This window comes from Lithobates pipiens, unplaced genomic scaffold (assembly GCF_037356315.1).
Source record: "Lithobates pipiens isolate NorthernLeopardFrog02 unplaced genomic scaffold, aLitPip1_a1.2 Scaffold_18, whole genome shotgun sequence".
Taxonomy (NCBI): Eukaryota; Metazoa; Chordata; class Amphibia; order Anura; family Ranidae; genus Lithobates; species Lithobates pipiens.
The window spans coordinates 80,213,653-80,233,076 of NW_027507758.1; the positions used below are offsets into that span (position 1 = coordinate 80,213,653).

Below are 19,424 nucleotides of genomic sequence, written 5' to 3' on the forward strand. Positions count from 1 at the left end.
CAGCTGTGCCCCTCACACCCACCTCAAATCTTACTACTGCTGAAACAGCAGAGGTTTCTTATTTCCTTTGCTTTGTCCATAATGTAAAAGAATCCAACAGGTAGACCACCTTCAACTGAACATATAAGGTGGGAGGCACTAGGAACTCATCTGAGCTAAAATTGCTGGGTGCAAAGATTTCCTAGAATGTTTACAAAGGCCACAGCCACAGCCCCTATTAAGCACAGAAATGTCAGTTTTCAGTGGTATGACCCTTAAAGAGGAACTGCAGTGTCTCACATAATTTGTAATAAAAACATCTTTGCCATTCTGAAGCTTCCGTCCAACCACGTTTTATATTTTATATATACTGTGATTCTGTACTTGCTAAATATACTGCATAAATCTCCCTCCACTGTGTCTGGCTGCAACCATTTTAACTGTGGGCAGCTGAAACTGCTGCCTGTTCACTTCCTAGATTTACACAGACACACAGAGGCACACCTCTAGCTCTGCAGCTCTCATTGGCAGTCAGCTCCTAGCAGCCACACATCCTCACTGCTCCACTAAGGGGTCTACAGGAGTACAGGGTTCTCCTGGGCTGCTTTCCAGCACTGCACCTGCCTGAGCCTACACAAATACACTTTATCTGCTCAATATATGTTCAGATGATAGCCTGAAACCCCCATACCACCATCCCCTTGGTCCTGCGCAGCACCTACCCCTCTAGGGGCAGGACTAGAGGACTTACAAGACTTTATTATACATGTCAAGATTTAATGTTATGACATCAGTGAAATGGAGGCAAACTATGGTAACTAAAATTGCCCATAAGTGACACTTTGAAAGACTTTGCAGGCTATCAGTTTAGAGTTAAAGTGGTTCTAAAACCTCACATTTTTTACCTTAATACATTCTCTGAATTAAGGTTAAAAAAAAACTTCTGTGTCCAGGATTCCCCAGCCCCACCTTATATTTACCTGAGCCTTTAATCTAGTGCTGTGTCTAAGAGCGACAGCTCTGTCTTTTCTCTCCCTCCTCACTAGTCAGATTGATAGCAGTGGAAGCCATTGACTAATGCTGCTGTCAATCAAATCTTATGATGAAGGAGCGAGGGGATGGGGGGAAGAAGTCCCACTGTGTCTATGGGTGCAGCCCGAGCGGCCGGAGGAGCCAGGAGGGTACCCCAAAAGAGGAGGATCAGGGCTGTTCTGTGCAACCATTAGCTTCCCACTCCTTAATTAAGTTTGTACAGGGTGACTCCCATGTGGTTCCCCTGTGCAATCCCCAGTGACTCAGTAGAGTCTAAATTTAGTTTCTAATTAAAATGCCCTATGAACCTATGAGAGATATGTGTCTGAACGGACGAGTGTCTGGTTGGCCTTATCCTGTTTACTCTCCTTCCTTCTTTTACACAAGGTCAAGGTGCTGTTGAGGCCTAGAACTTCCTGCCTCTCTAAGGTAGCTTTGGCCTCAACCAGGACATCATCTCCAGTTCATCAGAAGGAAACTTGCCTCCATTTCCTGGATGTAATTTATGCTGTGTGTATCTACCTCACAGCTACTGCTTTATGTACCAAAACCGACTCTCCATTTGTTATTCCTGCTGGCACCCATAAAGTGGAACCTGCCTCTCATTTATGTTTCAGAGGCTCAGACAGGTCATCATTCATGCCTGTGGGCTTAAGTATTATATTTCATGCTTTTATGTCAGGGCACACTCTACTAGATCTGTCAGGGCTCCACATCAGGATACTGTTCCCCAGATTTGTAAGGCTACCATCTGATCATCTACAGTATTTACAGGTTCTTCAAGTTCTCAGAGAAAAAAATCAGCTCTCGAGGGGGAACTCCACGCCAAATTTTAAATAAAAAAATGGCATGGGTTCCCCTTCCGGGAGCATACCAGGCCCTTAGGTCTGGTATGGATTTTAAGGAGAACCGTTTTTTCAGCGTGGGGTCCCCCCAAAATCCATACCAGACCTTTATCCGAGCACGCAGCCTGGTCGGTCAGGAAAGGGGATGGGGACGAGCGAGCGCCCCCCCCCCTCCTGAGCCGTACCGGGCCGCATGCCCTCAACATGGGGAGGTGGATGCTTTGGTGAAGGGAGGCGGCCTGCAGCCCCCCACCCCAAAGCACCTTGTCCCCATGTTGATGAGGCCTTTTCCCGACAACCCTGGCCGTTGTTTGTTGGGGTCTGCGGGCAGGGGGCTTATCGGAATCCAGCCTCTTCTCCCATTTTCCGGCCTCTTCTCCCGTTCTCCGGCGTTGTCTCCCGCTCTTCTGCCGGCTCCTCCGCTATCTTCTTGCAGCTCTTTTACTAGCAGAGGAACCCAGTCTCCTCTGTCCTTCTTCCCTCTTCTCTCTTTTTTCTTCTTTATTCTTCCGATGTTGACACAACGCTCTCTTCTGCTGTAATGGCTTGTGAGACGTGCACGGTGACTTATATATGTATGGGCGTGGTCACCGGGTGATGTCACATGATGACCCCGCCCCTTGTGATGTCACAGTCCCAGCATGCCCCAGGACCGGACGGGGAGAGCGTCATGTCAACATCGGAAGAAGAAAGAAGAGAGATGAGGGAAGAAGGACGGAGGAGACCGGGCTCCTCCGCTAGTAAAAGAACTGGAAAAAGATGGCGGAGGAGCCCGGGATAAGACGCCGGAGAGCGGGAGAAGAGGCCGGACAGCGGGAGAAGAGGCCGAACAGAGCGGAGAAGTCAGAAGAAGACCCCCGAAGTTGGAAGAAGACCCCCTTAGCTGATTAATAAATTACTTTAAAAACCTGTGTTGTGTTTTTTTTTTATTGACACTTTTTTTCCCCAAGTGAATGGGTAGGGTACAATGTACCCCTTACTCATTCACTTAGGGTGGGGGGCCGGGATCTGGGGGCCCATAAGCCCATCGCCCGCAGACCCCAACAACCAACTGCCAGGGTTGTCGGGAAGAGGCCCTTGTCCTCATCAACATGGGACAAGGTGCTTTGGGGTGGGGGGCCGCAGGGCGCCCCCCTTCCCCAAAGCACCCCCCCATGTTGAGGGCATGTGGTCTGGTACGGTTCAGGAGGGGTGGGGGGCGCTCGCTCATCCCCACCCCCTTTCCTGACCGGCCAGGATGCATGCTCGAATAAGGGTCTTGTAATGGATTTTGTGGGGACCCCCATGCTGTTTTTTTGGCGTGGGGGGATTCCCCTTAAAATCCATACCAGACCTAAGGCCTGGTATGCTCCTGGAGGGGGAACCCGTTCCGTTTTTTTATTTAAAATTTGGCGTGGAGTTCCCCCTCGAGAGCTGATTATTCTGTGAGAGAGGCGACATTGTCACTTCAATATAGATGGAGATCTGACTTGGAGGTGACTTACATTGAAATCAGTGGGTACAAGTCACCTAGAAGTCAGGTTGAAGTAGTACAGGAACCTTTTCTGAAGTCGGAGCGACTTCAGTAGTGTGCATTAAGATGGCTTTGATTCACTTACATTGATTTTTACATGTAGCGCGACTTGAGGCGGCTGGGGCGACTGGTTGCCCCTGAGTGAATGGAGTCTTAGTCTGTCCAGTGCTAGGAAAAATAGGAATTTTGTAGTCATCACAAAATCTTTTATTGTAATTTTTTGAGGGACACATGCCCCACCTATCTCTGTGTGTTTTTTTCCCACAAAACTAAGCATGCTGAGAGTAGAAGGGGGTTATATAAAGTTGCCATTGTTTTTTTTTTCTTTGCCAGTATCCAAATCACAGTCTTGTTGCATGGAAGCAACTCATATGAGTAAAACACTCAATACTTGTAAGATGTGTATGGATTTAAAATGTGTCTGCTCTGTACATAACTAAAAATAAAGGTTTTGGCTACACTTTATCATTCACTTTAATGAAGCTTTTCCATGAGGCGAACTTTCAAAGTAGCGGTAACACCTTTGATAAGTAGGTATGTGTTGTGCTCTGCAGAGTCTTCAGGAGGGCATCGCTCAGACCTGTGTCACCATTCACAAAAGTGTTTCAAGCAAAGCAGAACAATATTTGAAGGAGAGCAGAAGACATTATTATGTGACCCCTCAGAGCTACCTGAGTTTCATAGACACTTTCTCAAACATCCTACAGACCAAGAGACAAAAACTGACCACAGACAGGTAAAGGATATTAGTAACTAGTAGTAATAATTTAATGTATACTGTCTTCCATTCTTGGCCATGTGTCTGATTATGTTTTTATAAAGGTGCTTATCTAATAGTTTTTTTAAACTATCGATGCTCCTCGCTGAAACCCCTGCCTGTGGAAGGGAATTCCGCTGCCAGAATTCTCTTCTCCTAAAGTCACTAGTTTTGGGTCCTGGCGACCGCCAAAGGTGCACCCTCACTTTTTGTGCAGGCTGACTGGGTTCACCACTGAAGAGTTTTGTAATTCTTCAAGAGAATGGGCTATTTCCTGCTTAAAGCAGAAGTAAACCCATCCATAAAACAATTTGGTTGTGCTCTCAACCAAACTGTCAGACCACCCAATGGCTGGTGCCATAACTGATCACATGTGCAGCATCGTGGTACTTGTAGATTAAACAGAGGCAAAGATTGCAGCTTCCTTGGCTGAAAATGATAGAGGGGTTTACTTACACTTTAAATAAGACCACGAGGACCTGGTATTTAAAAACACAACGGATAAGAGGTTAGAGGCCCTCTTTCAGGCATCCTTCTGCAGCCTGCAGTGACTGTGGTGAAAATTTGCCAAGCCCTTAAGATCTGAGCGAAAACCATGTGTTGCTACAGAGAGTCAAATATGGAGGATCCTGTCATTTGGCAACGAGATCTAAGTGTTTCGAGAGCTAAGAGTCTCTCAGTAAATGTTCTGAAAAATTCCATACAGCAGCTTTCAAGAGTGGGCATGATGGCTGCCCATATAAAAATGATCAAATGGCTCAAATGTTGGTCAGCAGAACATCTCTGCAAAAAGCAAAACGAGAGGCTGGCCTTTGATGGCAAATACTAAAGTCCTCTGTGTCCTGTGATGTACCCCAAGAAAAGGATTTTATGGGTAAACCAGCAATTCATTTTTTTATAGTAAACATACTCTTATTTTTAAACATTTGGTAGCCCTGCAGTGCTTGGAACAGTGCTCACCTCAGCTCTGACTATCCCTGGAGGTAAGTGTTATTACCCTGATAAGCCCTTTGGTCATTTTCTATCGCTTTGTATTAGGTCAAGATACATAGACTGTTTCTCTCTTGCCTCCTGTATGGGGGTGTCACAGTTGGCATACTTTCAAACCTTCCAATCCACATTGTTATAGTGAATTGTTCTTTCTCTTAGAAAACGTTTCTTTACTGGGCTGTCTAAGCTGCTGGAGGCCTCCTCATTCATTGAGATCATGCAGCATGAACTGGTGGCTTTGGGACCACAAATAGAGCAAAAAACAAAGGTAAGGTTGTTCTGATGTCATTATGCTACATACATCACCTAGAATCTCGTACTTTCTCCTCATCTGAAGGCCTTTTGCCTCACTCAAAGTTGATGTACATCAAAATTTTATTTTTTATTTTAATTAATGCAATGTTTCTCCTTCCTTTAGAAAATAGAAGAATTGATGGCTAAGCTCCACAGCGACTCAGTTGTGGTTGAGCAAGTTCGTGCCATTGTAAAACAGGAAGAAGAGGTGATGGCTCAAGAAACCAGAATCGTACAAGAATATGCAGAGGTAACAGGTGTTTACATGTGGTTTGCCATGTATGCAAGACCAGATATAATGTTAGGCGTAAAAGATTTGTGCATTAAAGTGTCATCAGCAAAATGGTTGCCACATACAGTATATTGTCCCATTATCGGTAGAAATATAGTCATCTCATAGAAGCTTAAAGTGGACCTTCAGTTATTTTTTCAACTTTCCATCTATTTAATCTTCTGCCCTTGTTGTTTTAACTTTGGATAGTAAAACATTTATTTTCTGCCAGTAAATACCTTATACAGCCCACTTCCTGTTTCTTGTCTGGTAATTAGCCTAGGCTTATGACATCATGCACAGCTCTCTCTCTCACTCTTGTGAGAGTTTGCCAGGAAGGGAGGGGTTGAGTCATAAGAGGGCCATGGGAGCTGCAGAGCTGGAGGTCTGCCTCTGTGTGTCTGTGTAAATTATGTGAGCAGACTGCAGTTCCTCTTTAAAGAGACCCTTTTGCCAGACTATTCATTTTGACAACAATCTTCCCATAAGACCATATGTGCATTATATGCATTTTTAAATGTAATTTACAGTATCTCACAAAAGTGAGAACACCCCTCACAATTTTGTAGATATTATATTATAACTTTTCATGTGACAACACTGAAGAAGATGTAATACATACAGTATCTAACAAAAATGAGTAGTACACCCCTCACATTTTTGTAAATATTTTATTATATCTTTTCATGTGACAACACTGAAGAAATGCCACTTTGCTGCAATGTAGTAGTGAGTGTACAGCTTGTATAGCAGTGTAAATTTGCTGTCCCCTCAAAATAACTTAACACACAGTCATTAATGTCTAAACCGCTAGCAACAAAAGTGAGTACACCCCTAAGTGAAAATGTCCAAATTGGTCCCAATTAGCCATTTTCCCTCCTCAGTGTCATGTGACTCGTTAGTGTTAAAAGGTCTCGGGTGTGAATGGGGAGGAGGTGGGTTAAATTTGGTGTTATCGCTCTCACTCTCTTATACTGGTCACTGGAAGTTCAACATGGCACCTCATGGCAAAGAACTCTCTAAGGATCTAAAAAAAGAATTGTTACTCTACATAAAGACAGCCTAGGCTATAAGAAGATTGCCAAGGCCCTGAAACTGAGCTGCAGCATGGTGGCAAAGACCATACAGCGGTTTAATGGGATAGGTCCCACTCAGAACAGGCCTCGCCATGGTTGACCAAAGAAGTTGAGTGCACGTGCTCAGCGTCATATCCAGAGGTTGTCTTTGGGAATTAGACATATGACTGCTGCCAGTCTGTCAGTACTCCAGACTAGACCATACGCCACACACTGCATCAAATTGGTCTGCATGGCTGTCATCCCAGAAGGAAGCCTCTTCTAAAGATGATGCACAAGAAAGCCCGCAAACAGTTTGCTGAAAACAAGCAGACTAAGGGCATGGATTACTGGAACCATGTCCTGTGGTCTGATGAGACCAAGATAAACTTATTTGGTTCAGATGGTGTTAAGCGTGTTGGGCGGCAACCAGGTGAGGAGTACAAAAACAAGCGTGTTTTGCCTAAAGTCGAGCATGGTGGTGGAAGTTTCATGGTCTGGGTCTGCATGAGTGCTGCCGGCACTGGGAAGCTACAGTTCATTGAGGGAACCATGAATGCCAACATGTACTGTGACATACTGAAGCAGAGCATGATCCCCTCCCTTCAGAAACAGGGCCACAGGGCAGAACTCCAAAATGACAACCCCAAACTCAACTCTAAGATGACCACTGACTTGTTAAAGAAGCTGAGGGTAAAGGTGATGGACTGGCCAAGCATGTTTCCAGACCTAAACCCTATTGAGCATCTGTGGGGCATCCTCAAACAGAAGATGGAGGAGCGAAAGGTCTCTCACATCCACCAGCTCCGTGATGTCATCATGGAGGAGTGGAAGAGGTCTCCAGTGGCAACCTGTCAAACTCTGGTGAACTCCATGCCCAAGAGGGTTAAGGCAGTGCTGGAAAATAATGGTGGCCCCACAAAATATTGACACTTTGGGCCCAATTTGGACATTTTCACTAAGGGGTGTAGGAGTGATAACAACAAAATTTAACACACCTGCTCCCCATTCACACCTGAGACCTTGTAACACTAACAAGTCACATGACACCGGGGAAGGAAAATGGCCAATTGGGCCCAATTTGGACATTTTTACTTAGGCGTGTACTCACTTTTGTTGCCAGCGGTTTAGACATTAATGGCAGTTGAGTTATTTTGAAGGGACAGCAGATGTACACTGTTATACAACCTGTACACTTACAACTTTAAATTGTAGCAAAGTGTAATTTCTTCAGTGTTGTCATATGAAAAGGTATAATAAAATATTTACAAAACTTTTGTGAAATACTATATTTGTACAAGCCTCAAGTGGTTAGATGTCCAAAATAGCTGAGACAGCTGCTGGCTGCCGCCATCTTGGATGTGATGTCAGCAGCCCCAGCAGATTTAGGTTATGCCTGTCTAACATGCTGCAGCTCATTAGCTTAACATTGCAAACATGACAGTTTAAAAAATATATATTTTCACCCTTTTTAAGTAATAACATGAAGATAATAAACGAGTCCCTTTGAATATCTATGCTTTTTTATTTCCTGTGTTGCTTTGCAGCAATCCCAGCAAGAGCTCAGTGCGGTCCTCCCTGCTCTAGCTGTGGCTGTGTCTGCCCTGGATTCCCTGGACAAATCTGACATTTCAGAAGTCAAGTAAGTGACGTCACAAAAGCTGTCATTTTTACCTGAAGTTCATTGTGCGCTGCCTTATGAAAACAGTAACTGGGTTGTTTATGGCATTCTTAAACTGGAGCAACAAGCAAAGCCAGAGTGAAACTAGATCTCCTGATCTGAGATATGTCTGCGATATCTTGATTTGATTTCATTTAAATTGCGACCCAGAGAAGAGACAGTAGACCGAGGGCGGCATGGCTATGAGAGAAACAGGTCAGAGAAGGGTTAAGGAACTCTGTAGTTATTGTGGCTTGGGTGTAACTTACCTGATTGGTGGCTGAGGGGTCAGATGGTCAGGGTGGAGCTGCAAGGGTTGTTCGGTGCAAGGGTTGATGGGTAGTCATTCTGGAAAGTTCAGCTGAAGTGAAGAGTTTCTCTCCCGCCCTGTATTCTGTTTTTTTTTACAAAAACAGTGGTGCTGTATTCTACAATACCATTATACAGAAGAGACATCGTCGTATTCTGGGTTTAGGGTGTATTTTGGGTAGGGGACAGTTTTTTTTGTGTTTTGGGTTTTTCTAATACACTAAAAAACAAAACAAAAATACTTGAATGTATGCACTTTTGTCGCAGCAGTCAGGGGGTCTTTGGGGGGTCAAGGATTAAAAGATTGTTAAAGAATTGGGGGACCATCTAGGGTATGGTGCTCCCACCTGGTTGGTTGTTGGTGCTTCTCCCAGGAGCTAGGTCCCCTGGGGGAAAGTCTAAAATGTGTAAGTTGCAATGTCTTCGAGCAGGATAGGGTGCGGCTGAGGACATGGTTGATTGTAGTCTTAAAATGTGTCTTAAGGCCCCCCAACGCAACGACCCTCTCCTGGTTGCATTCTTTGTTTGGTATTGTTAAAATTGTTTATGTTTCTGTTATTTATTAATTTGTTAATAAAATGGCTGCTGTGGCCGTTTAAACCCACGTCACGCAGTTTTGTGTCTTTATTATAAGTTTGAGGACCGAAGGTTGACGAATCCTCTAGTCATGTGATTTGTGACTAGTTATATTGTTTAACCCATAAAGTTCTTCATTGTATACAATTTATTCTTTATATTTTCTTTTTTTAGCATATGCAGCAAGTAAGTGGGAAAAGATGTCACAATAAACCTTGTCCTTTGCAACACCACCCACTTACCAGGCCTACCAATCATGGCTGCATCACATGCATTTTTTTGAGCCCATGGGAAACTGTCCCTGCCATGAAGGCCAGTTGTTCCTCTTTGCCCCCACCAGGCCAAAGGTTCCCTGTTCTAGTTCTAACCAGGTCTGTTGTATGAGCTAGCAGCTATCTAGTAATACTAACAGATATCAGAAAATTGTGACAGATAACAAAAGTCAAATATGAAACCTTTGTCATTAACAAAAACAAAATTCATCTATTAAGCTTGTTTTAACTGTTGAACGCTATCATGCAGAGTGTACACAAATCCTCCATTCCTGGTATTGACGGTCATGAATGCTGTGTGCGTGCTTCTACAGAAGAAACCTGATTGGGCCACAGCCAAGCTACTCCTTGGAGACCAGGGGTTCCTCAAGAGGCTGGTCAACCTCGACAAGGACAGCGTGCCAGAGAAGGTATTGTTATTAAAAGCCACACCCCCCCTGCATCCACCAATCAGTGAGAAGTCATTGCTTAAATGTGTGCAATGATTACATGTTACAAAATGTAAATGTAAAAATGTGAAGTTAAAGTGAAATGTAGGAATTGGCAGTGGAAAATTAAAGGTTTGAATGTCTTTTTTGATATCTTGGATTATTTACCATACTATGACTATACTTTCTTATACCCGAGCATTGCAGAGATGTTTATAGAGTGTCCCCACCCACACCCAATTTAGTATTTTGTACTGAGATGTTATATATAGATGATATTTAGAATTATGTTAGTATGGATCCCCAGAAATTACATGTTTCTCAGTGGCAGGCTTCCTTTAAATGGAATCTATAGTATGTAACTATGTAAAAGAGATCAGCCTGACTTGTGGGGTAATGATAAAGAAGCAGCAGATGAGACACAAGAAGCATAGATCCACAGACGGAATAAAGCAGAAGCAGGGGGATTATTACACTGCAAATCCTCTGGTACAGATTCCTCTCCAGCAAAGAGAAAAGAGCAGCACAGTCATGGCATCACCAAATCCTTCTCCAAAAATGAGATGGTGAGATTAGCACTCAGAGACAACAGTGCCTTAGATAATCTTACTGCAGATTTACAGCTACGAAACTCAAGGCACAGAAAGTGCATTGCTATTCTGTCAAGAGAAAATCAAGATAAAATGTATTTTCATTAACTTTTCTAGATGTTCTATCTATAACATAGAAAATGTTCACTTTTTGTATTTGGGTCCACTCTAAATAGTTTGGCTATACAGTATTTAATACAATAACAAAACTAGTAAGAGCTAGACTGCTTAAATGTGAGTCACAACAAAACAATATCTTTAAAAGCTGAGCTCCAGGAATTATTTGAATTGCATACTTACATTAGTCCAGTTTGGCGCAATGTAAGTATACATACTGTATACCTAATGGACCACTGGTGAATCTGGAAATCTCTGTAGTAGTCGCATTACTACAGTGAAAATCATAATCTTCCAGGTCCTGCTCGGGTTTTATTGGAGCAGCTTCCCCACTGAGAACTGACCACAGAAGTGCCTCACTTGGCACCGCCACCATTCATACAAAGCCTTGTATTCTTTTTGTGAATACAATACATTCTCTGATTAAACAAGGTGTAGAGAAGGGGCAGTGGAATCATGAATTCCACCCCATCCAATCAAAGAACACCTGATATTCACTGAAAAAATACAGAGCATTCTTTAAATAGTGGCAGTGTCAAGGGAACAACCACCCCCTGTGGTCAGTGTGCAGCATGTTGGCTGCTCACATAGAACCTGAGCAGGACCCAAAAGATTGTGACTATCACTGTAGTAATGCAAATACTACAGTGATTTCCAGCTTCCCCAGCAATCCATCAGGCACAAGATATGCAAACTTACATTATGCTAAGCTGGGCCAATGTTAGTATGCAATGCAAATAATTACTGGAGTTCAATTTTAAGGTAAACACTGCAATTATAACTTAAAATATGTGCTCACTGAGAAAAATCTATAATTTACCTTTAATTTATGAAAGGGTTTTATGTCACATGATGCTTTGCTATCATCTACTTACAGGTTTTCCATCAGTTAAAGAAATATACAAGCACCCCGGATTTTAACCCGCAAAAAGTTGGTTTAGTGTCCACGGCCTGCCGTTCTCTTTGTCAGTGGGTGCTGGCTCTAAAACACTATCATGAAGTCCACAAGGTATGCAGGCCACAAGTTAGAAGAATGAACTAAGCAATGTAATGGATGCCTTTATGAAAAAACCCGAAAGAAAATGGAATACCCCGCGCTTAGACTAAAATTAACAAATATGTGAATAAATATTTAAGCTGCTCCCCTCAAAGTGCAAAAACTTTCCTTTGTGGGTTGTAAGTGACAAGGGGGCGCTGAATATAATAAACCTTAAATAATAACAGTAAAGTGCTCTAGTGTTTAATACCGCAGGTATCTTACTATTCAAAACATGCTGCAATATACATTGAATACTTAAAATTGATCAACTACAACAATGAATGTCGACATTTTAGGAAGCCTTTAATTTTATGGCAAAATGTAGGCTTTTCATGAATAATGAGACATGTTAAGTTTGACCCTTGCAGTGTTGGATTTTCTGCAAGATTTTTACACAATGGGGGTTATTTACAAATGGCAAATCCACGTTGCACTGCAAGTGCACTTGAAAGTGCAGTCGCTCTAAAGGGGTAGATCTGAAATGAGTGGAAGCTCTGCTGATTTTATCATCCAATCATGTGCAAGCTAAAATGCTGTTTTTTATTTTCCTTATATGTCCCCTTCGGATCTACAGAGAATTTACTTCCAAGTGCACTTTCAGTGGAGTTTCCTTTAGTAAATAACCCCCAATGTATTCATTTGGTATGTCTGTACTTAAAGTGGTTGCAAAGCCTAAACATTTTTTTACCTCATTGCATTCCTTGCATGAAGGTAAAAAATGTTTAGGTGTCAGAACCCCCCCCCCCCCCCTTTTACTTACCTGAGACCTCATTCTATCCAGTTCCATGCAGGTCTGAAGCTCTTCTCCCCCATCACTTCTGGATCTCCCTGGCTTTGCTGGGTCACCAGGAGCCATTGGCTCCCAGTGCTATCGATCAAAGCCAGTGACGAGGGAGGGGGGTGGGGCTCAGGTGCAAGCACGCACGAGTGCTCCCACGGAAAGTAGTTTCTGGACGGGGGGGCCTAGGTGTGGCGGCGGGGGACCCAAAAAGAAGAGGTTCGTGGCTGCTCTGTGCAATTCCATTTTTAACAATACAATTATTGAAAACTCAAAACACCTGAAGTGTAGTGATACTGAGTCTGAATTGAAAATGTTCAAAAGATATATTTAATATAAAGCAAATTCAAAGTAAGTCTTGTAAAAAAGTATAAAGTATTATATTCCAGGTGATCTCCCTCCTCTAGCAATCCAGTCACCCAGTGCGACTTCTACCAATGCCACAAAAATGCATGCACTGACCAAATGTCGTTGCTGTCTAAGAATTAGACATTTAACAGAATCCAGTTTGTCAGCAGTATGTAGTCATCCTTAGTTCAGTTTATCCACCTCTATCTAAACCAAGGTACCTTCTTTTAGAGTATATCAGGGTATATGGAACGTGACCGGTAAAAACAACTCAGCACATCCCATCCGAAGCAATAGGTCACCAGCAACAAAAAGAAAAAATCTCATGGTGCAGTATTTATTGGTGAACCAGTATAAAGCATACAAACATATAAAAAACAATTGTGCCAAAGGCACTTGCATAAAAAGCTGCCAATCCAACCAGGGAAGATGGCAGTAGGACCTCAGGCCTTGTACCATAATAAACCTCTACAGATGTTTTGCGCACACGCGTATCATCAGGAGTGTAAAAATGTTTGCTCTTCTATACCTCATCATTATTACATACTTGGTCCTGCCCTCCTGTAGCTCACTTTTGTCCTATAACTTTCCCCACTCTCTCGCACCTCACTATTGTCCCTTACATTAATATCAAACTCCTGCACTTCACTATTGTCCCTCAGCTTAGGCCCACCTTCCTGCACCTCACTATTGTCCTATAACTTGGGTCCTCTCTTCTGTTCCTCAGCCTGGTCCCCTAATTTGAATCCTTCCTGCCTGAACCACATTATAGATCTCTAAGCTGGTCTCCCTTCCTGTGCCTTACTATTGCCCTATAGCTTGGGAACACCCTCCCATACCGCATTATTTATCTATAACTTGGGCCCACCTTCCTGCGCCTCACTATGGTCCCACAACTTAGGTGCTCCCACCTGTAGCTCACTATTTCTGATAACTTTGGTCCATCTGCCTTAATCTCACTAATGTCCCTTAATTTGGGCCTGAATATCAGTGTCTCATAATATGAACCCAACTTCCTGAACCTTTTTCATGTCCCAAAACTGTGATGGATCAATTCACAGAGAAATTATTAAGTGCAGCAGATAACTGTAAAGCCCTAATAGAGGGAAAAATCCTTCTCAACCATATTCAACCTATAAATATATTTTTCTGTAGTTCTAGTTTAATAATTTCAGCATTAAGGCTCCATTTACACTAGTGCGATTTCCGATGCCACTTGAATCAAACAGAATCGCAAGACAATGGAAATCACATTGTTTTCATGGACATCGATTGGATTCAGCACAGTGTGATTTTTGGAAAAGGTTCCTGTACTATTTTGGTGTGATTCCAGTGCTCTTTTGGCCCCATAGTATACACAAAACTTAAGTTGCATCCAAGTTGCACTACATAATCACACTGAAAAACAGATCAAAGTCAGATTGCAGCAATTTTCCTCGCTGACATTTTGCATGTCCTGTTTTATTCCAGATGGTGATACCCAAACAACACCGTGTCGCAGAAGCTCAGGAGGCCTTGAGGTTGGCCCAGGAAAGACTTGGACAGAAACAGGCTAATTTATCCATGGTAAGGTGCCATATTTTTTCATCATGGCCCTCAGCATAAATGTATATTCCTGACATCAAAATATAAAATCTGCGCTTGGTAAAAAATATTAAGATGAAAAAGATTATTTAAAAAAACAGCGGCTGGACACAATAACCCAGATACTAGGCCCAATAACAAAAATGTGAACAACAGTGCAGCGCTTGCTATTAAGTGAATTTACATATAACTAAATACAATAAAATAAATTTTCATGAAAGACCTTGGTGTTAGTGATTCCAAAAAATGGACATCAGTGATGAAGAATATTATACAAAAAATTGATTAGTTATTAACCAAAAAAATCCCCCAAAAAAATATTATTGAAGAAAAAGTGTATTTACCAAGAAATATTGCTAAAAAAACAAAAAGAAGAGATTCAAAAAAATTGATTAAAAAAAATCCCCTGCCTTGAATGTGTGAAAGTGGCTTTTCAAGGTCCCATACAAATGAAGATAATTATTTGACATATGAGATATAAGTGAACAAAAATAAAGTTGATCCCGTGTATCTCAGGTGAAGGTGCTTGACCACGTAAACTTTTTCACAGCAGCAACCCAAGTAAGTAATGCAGGCTTACCAGAACATCTATTAATGTGCACAGATACGAATTCCCAAACGATTCGAATCGGTCGAGACGGTTCTTCAGACGCTCCACAGTCACCCGGACGACTCGAATCCTCTTTCCGGGCGGGAAGGTAAAACGCAGCCCACACCTACGGGTGTTCCGTGATCAAAGGCCGTTCCGGTCTGTTCGGAAGTCTCAAGGTGTCGTATCACCGAATGGCCGACGATCGTTTCGTCACAATTTGACGTCATCAGTACCCCTGATGACGTCAAATTGTGACGAAACGATCGTCGGCCATTCGGTGATACGACACCTTGAGACTTCCGAACAGACCGGAACGGCCTTCGATCACGGAACACTCGTAGGTGTGGGCTGCGTTTTACCTTCCCGCCCGGAAAGAGGATTCGAGTCGTCCGGGTGACTGTGGAGCGTCTGAGGAACCGTCTCGACCGATTCGAATCGTTTGGGAATTCGTATCTGTGCACATTAATAGATGTTCTGGTAAGCCTGCATTACTTACTTGGGTTGCGGCTGTGAAAAAGTTTATGTGGTCAAGCACATATTCCTGACATACAACTAAATAAACAGATTAAAGTGGAGTTCCACCCAAAAATGGAACTTCTGCTTTTCCGGTTCCTCCCCCCTCCGGAGTCACATTTGACACCTTTCAGGGGGGAGGGGGGAGCAGATACCTGTTTAATACAGGTATTTTGCTCCCACTTGCAGGCATAGATACCGGAGCAACCCACAGGTATCTACGCCACTTAACGCCCACCCCTCCCTGCTGTCTTCTGGGATACACACGGGTCCCAGGAAGGAGACAGCAGAGACCAGTGGGATAGCACAGCACGAGTTGCGCAGTAGGGAACTTCACTTCCTGATTCCCTTACTGAGGATGGCGGTGGCAGCACCCGGCAGCCGAGGGATAGATCAGCCTCGGTTGCCGACATCGCGGGCGCCTTGGACAGGTAATATCCTTATTTTAAAAGTCAGCAGCTGCAGTATTTGTATCTGCTGACTTAAAAAAAAAAAAAATCGTCAGAACTCTTCTTTAAAGCTAAGATCTGGGGAGGAAAAACTGTTACCCTTTCAGTGGGTCACCTACCCCTCTGGAAGGGTTAGCACTTAGTTTTTCCAAGGGGTTGATAAATACAGTAATATACATTATTCCTCACTTCCCAGGGTACCTGTCTGATATCCTGGGTTGTGGATGGGACCAGTAGTCCAGCATTTTACAGGATGACATTAAAGAGCTACGATTGGTCATGCAACACAGAGACGAGGCTTGCACAAAGAGAATGAATCATTCAGGAGCCAAGAATAAAGCACAAACAAATCACATTATTCCTCTCCTCCTAGACAAAATGTCTATTTCCCATCCTGTGACTGGACAGTATCACTCTGCTCTTGCTTCGTGTCTGCTTACTGCAAAAAAGACAAAGGCCGCGTACACACGCGGGGACTGTTCGCCCAACTTTGTCCGTCAAACAGTTTCGGCAAACAGTCCGCTCAAACTTAGCATGGACGGACATGGCCACACACGACGGACGAACAGTTTGCTGAAACCGTGCGCGATGACGTGAACGGCACGTACGACGGGACGAAAAATACGACGTCCTATACACTGCATTATAACTTTCGGCGTGAAAATCCTTTCTGAGCATGCGCGCAACTTTGTTTGACGAACAAGCCTACACACGAGCGGACTGTTCGCTGAAACAAGGTTTCAGCGGACAGTTTTTCGGAAATTCCGAAAAACCTTGTCCGTCAAACTGTCCGCTGAAACTGTCCGCTGAAAGCCCACACACGAGCGGACTGTCCGCCCAAACACTGTTCAGCGGACAAAGTTGGGCGAACAGTCCGCCCGTGTGTACGCGGCCAAAGACTTCTCTTCTACTGTTGTGATTTTTTTATTTTTATTTTTTTACGTACACTCCTGATGCACTCTCAGCATCTGGAAGCCCTTGTACACACGGTCGGAGATTCCGACGGAATGTGTCCTATCGGACCATTTTGTCGGATATTCCAACTGTGTGTGGTCTCCATTGGACTGTTTCCGTCGGAATATCCGACGGACCAACTTTTCCAACTTGCCGGTAAAATTTTCCGACAAAATGCTCCGATCGGACATACTCCGATCATGTGTAGCCTACTCTGACGGACAAAGTGCCACGCATGCTCAGATCAAATTCCTAGACCAAAGCTATTGGCTACTAGCCTGAACGTAGTCCCGTCGTAATGAAATAACGCCATCACGTTATGTACAATCGGATTTTCCAACAACTTTGTCCGACCGTGTGTATGCAACATCACTTCTGGACCTCTTCCGGAATTAATCCGTTGGAATTACTCCGACGGATTTGGTTGTCGGAATCTCCGACCGTGTGTACAAGGACAAAGATGCCAAGAGTGACAGCCAAGAGAGATAACATAACTTCAGCATTCGTGTGCGGGAATAGTATTATCACTGGTTGCCTAATAAGCCAAAAGGAATACATCTGATACTAAAGCAATGGTGGAGAATAAGGTAGTTGTGGTGACAGAGAACATGGAGCTGTCACCACTGAAATTGTGCACATTAAGGGGAAAGTATGTCATAATGTTCATGTATACCACACATATTATGGCAAGTGCTTCAATAACCCCCACAGCCTCAGTTCCTCTTTAAAGCGTATGTAAACCCAAAAAGATCAAAGCAGGGCTAATCCACGACATTGTGCTGCCTGGGTCCAAGAATGAAATGCTGCCCCCCCCCCCCCCCAAAAAAAACCACACCTGCCAAAAGACCCCCACATCCAGTATTTTATATCATGATATTTGCCCACGCAAACATGGCCTACACCAAACACAAATGTATGAACCTAGGTTAAGGGCCCGTTCATACCAGGATCACATGGGAACACATGCTTTCCCGTAGGGGAGCATTTTGACAAACCGTTTATTTTTAAAAAGACTGCGAAAAAGTAGTGTTTACACTACTTTTAAAAACACATTGCATCAAACTGCAAAGTACTGTGGTAACATACGATATTGTGCCTGTAAACAAACTGCATTTACAGTCTGCGTTTGGGGGTGCCATTAACAATACATTGGCATCCACATGCAGCAGATCGCAAGGGTAGTGGGTTCACCTGCTGCATGAGAAACGCACACACAGCGCACCTTTGCTGCACTGACTGTGCTGGTGTGAACCAGCCCTCAATCAACCAGGTATAATAGGGTGCCCCCCCAGACCCCCACATATGACATTAGCATGACATTTACAGTCGACTTTACAATTTACAGTCAATCCCCATAGCGATCTCTATGGCCACATGCGGTCTCCACCCAGGAAGGAGGAGAGGACAGGGTGTCTGGACCAGGACTCACTTGTGACCTTCAGACAGTCCAGCCGGGGTGATCGCTCTCTGGCTGGCCTGGCTGGCTGTACTAATGTGGTGGTGGCACGGGTGACCCTGTTGTCTGTCCATCCTGCAGTGTGCCCTGTGGGCAATGGGTGAGGTAACGGCTAAGTTCCGATCATGCTGCTGTGGTGGCTGTGGCTCTGCATCCTTCCCTCGTCTGCCCTCCCCAGAGCTTGTCTGTAGCGGGCCTGTGTGGACGGCAATCCCAGCCGAGCGATGCAGTCTGGCTGGGAGGAGGGAGAGGTGAAGGCCAAGTGGGTGAGCGAGGTGGTCAGTCTCTGGAACCCAGATGTCAGGGGTGGATTGTCAACTCATGGGACCCCCAGGATTACAGATGGCCACCATGCGGCAGCCATGTTTTTGATGCAACATTAATGTGGGCATACTCATGCAGAGGGGCACCAAGCTCGGCGACATGCGGAGTGGAAGGAGACTTAAAGCTGGCGATCCAGCAAAGGCACCAGGAGCCTCTCATGGGCAGTGCTACCTTAAAACATCATGGGCCCCTGGGCAAAATAATGCACTGGGCAATTACCAGGTGGTGATGACCTGCGGCACGCAATAGCGCACCATGGCAAACAATGGGCATGGCCAGTGGGAGAGTTAAAAAGAGGATTGAACAGAATCTGCATCTGCTATATACAATGCAAACATACCACAGTCCTTGTACCCATAAAATTCCAATTACTGTGTCGCAAATGATTATCTCACAGACACAAATAAATGTCAAAGGATCATATGTTTTTAAAATAAATGTTTCCATTATACATATGTTTTTATGCAAAAAAAAGGGGTGATATTTTTGTCTTACTGAGGCTACCTTACAGAAGAACTTACTTAAAACTGGCAACTGTTGTCACAATGAACACCTTGGTCAGGATTATGTACAATTTAATGTACAGAGTACGTGGGTCAGGAGTAAGTAACAAACAAAAGATAGAGTCCAGCTGTCAGGATGAGCGCCACACTCACATCAGAGTGCTCCCTTACATCAAAGTCCCAACATTTTTCCTAT

General features: G+C 43.9%; 1 protein-coding gene across 1 annotated transcript in view; it reads left to right on the forward strand.

Moving 5' to 3' along the window:
- DNAH14 (dynein axonemal heavy chain 14) overlaps nt 1–19,424 on the forward strand; it is a 418,175-nt gene that overhangs the window by 323,690 nt on the left and 75,061 nt on the right. Inside the window, exons 58-64 of the mRNA XM_077485830.1 lie at nt 3,924–4,105; nt 5,276–5,384; nt 5,535–5,660; nt 8,284–8,378; nt 9,804–9,963; nt 11,566–11,697; nt 14,324–14,419. Of these exons, the coding sequence (XP_077341956.1) occupies nt 3,924–4,105; nt 5,276–5,384; nt 5,535–5,660; nt 8,284–8,378; nt 9,804–9,963; nt 11,566–11,697; nt 14,324–14,419 (900 nt within the window). The remainder of the gene's footprint in view (nt 1–3,923; nt 4,106–5,275; nt 5,385–5,534; nt 5,661–8,283; nt 8,379–9,803; nt 9,964–11,565; nt 11,698–14,323; nt 14,420–19,424) is intronic.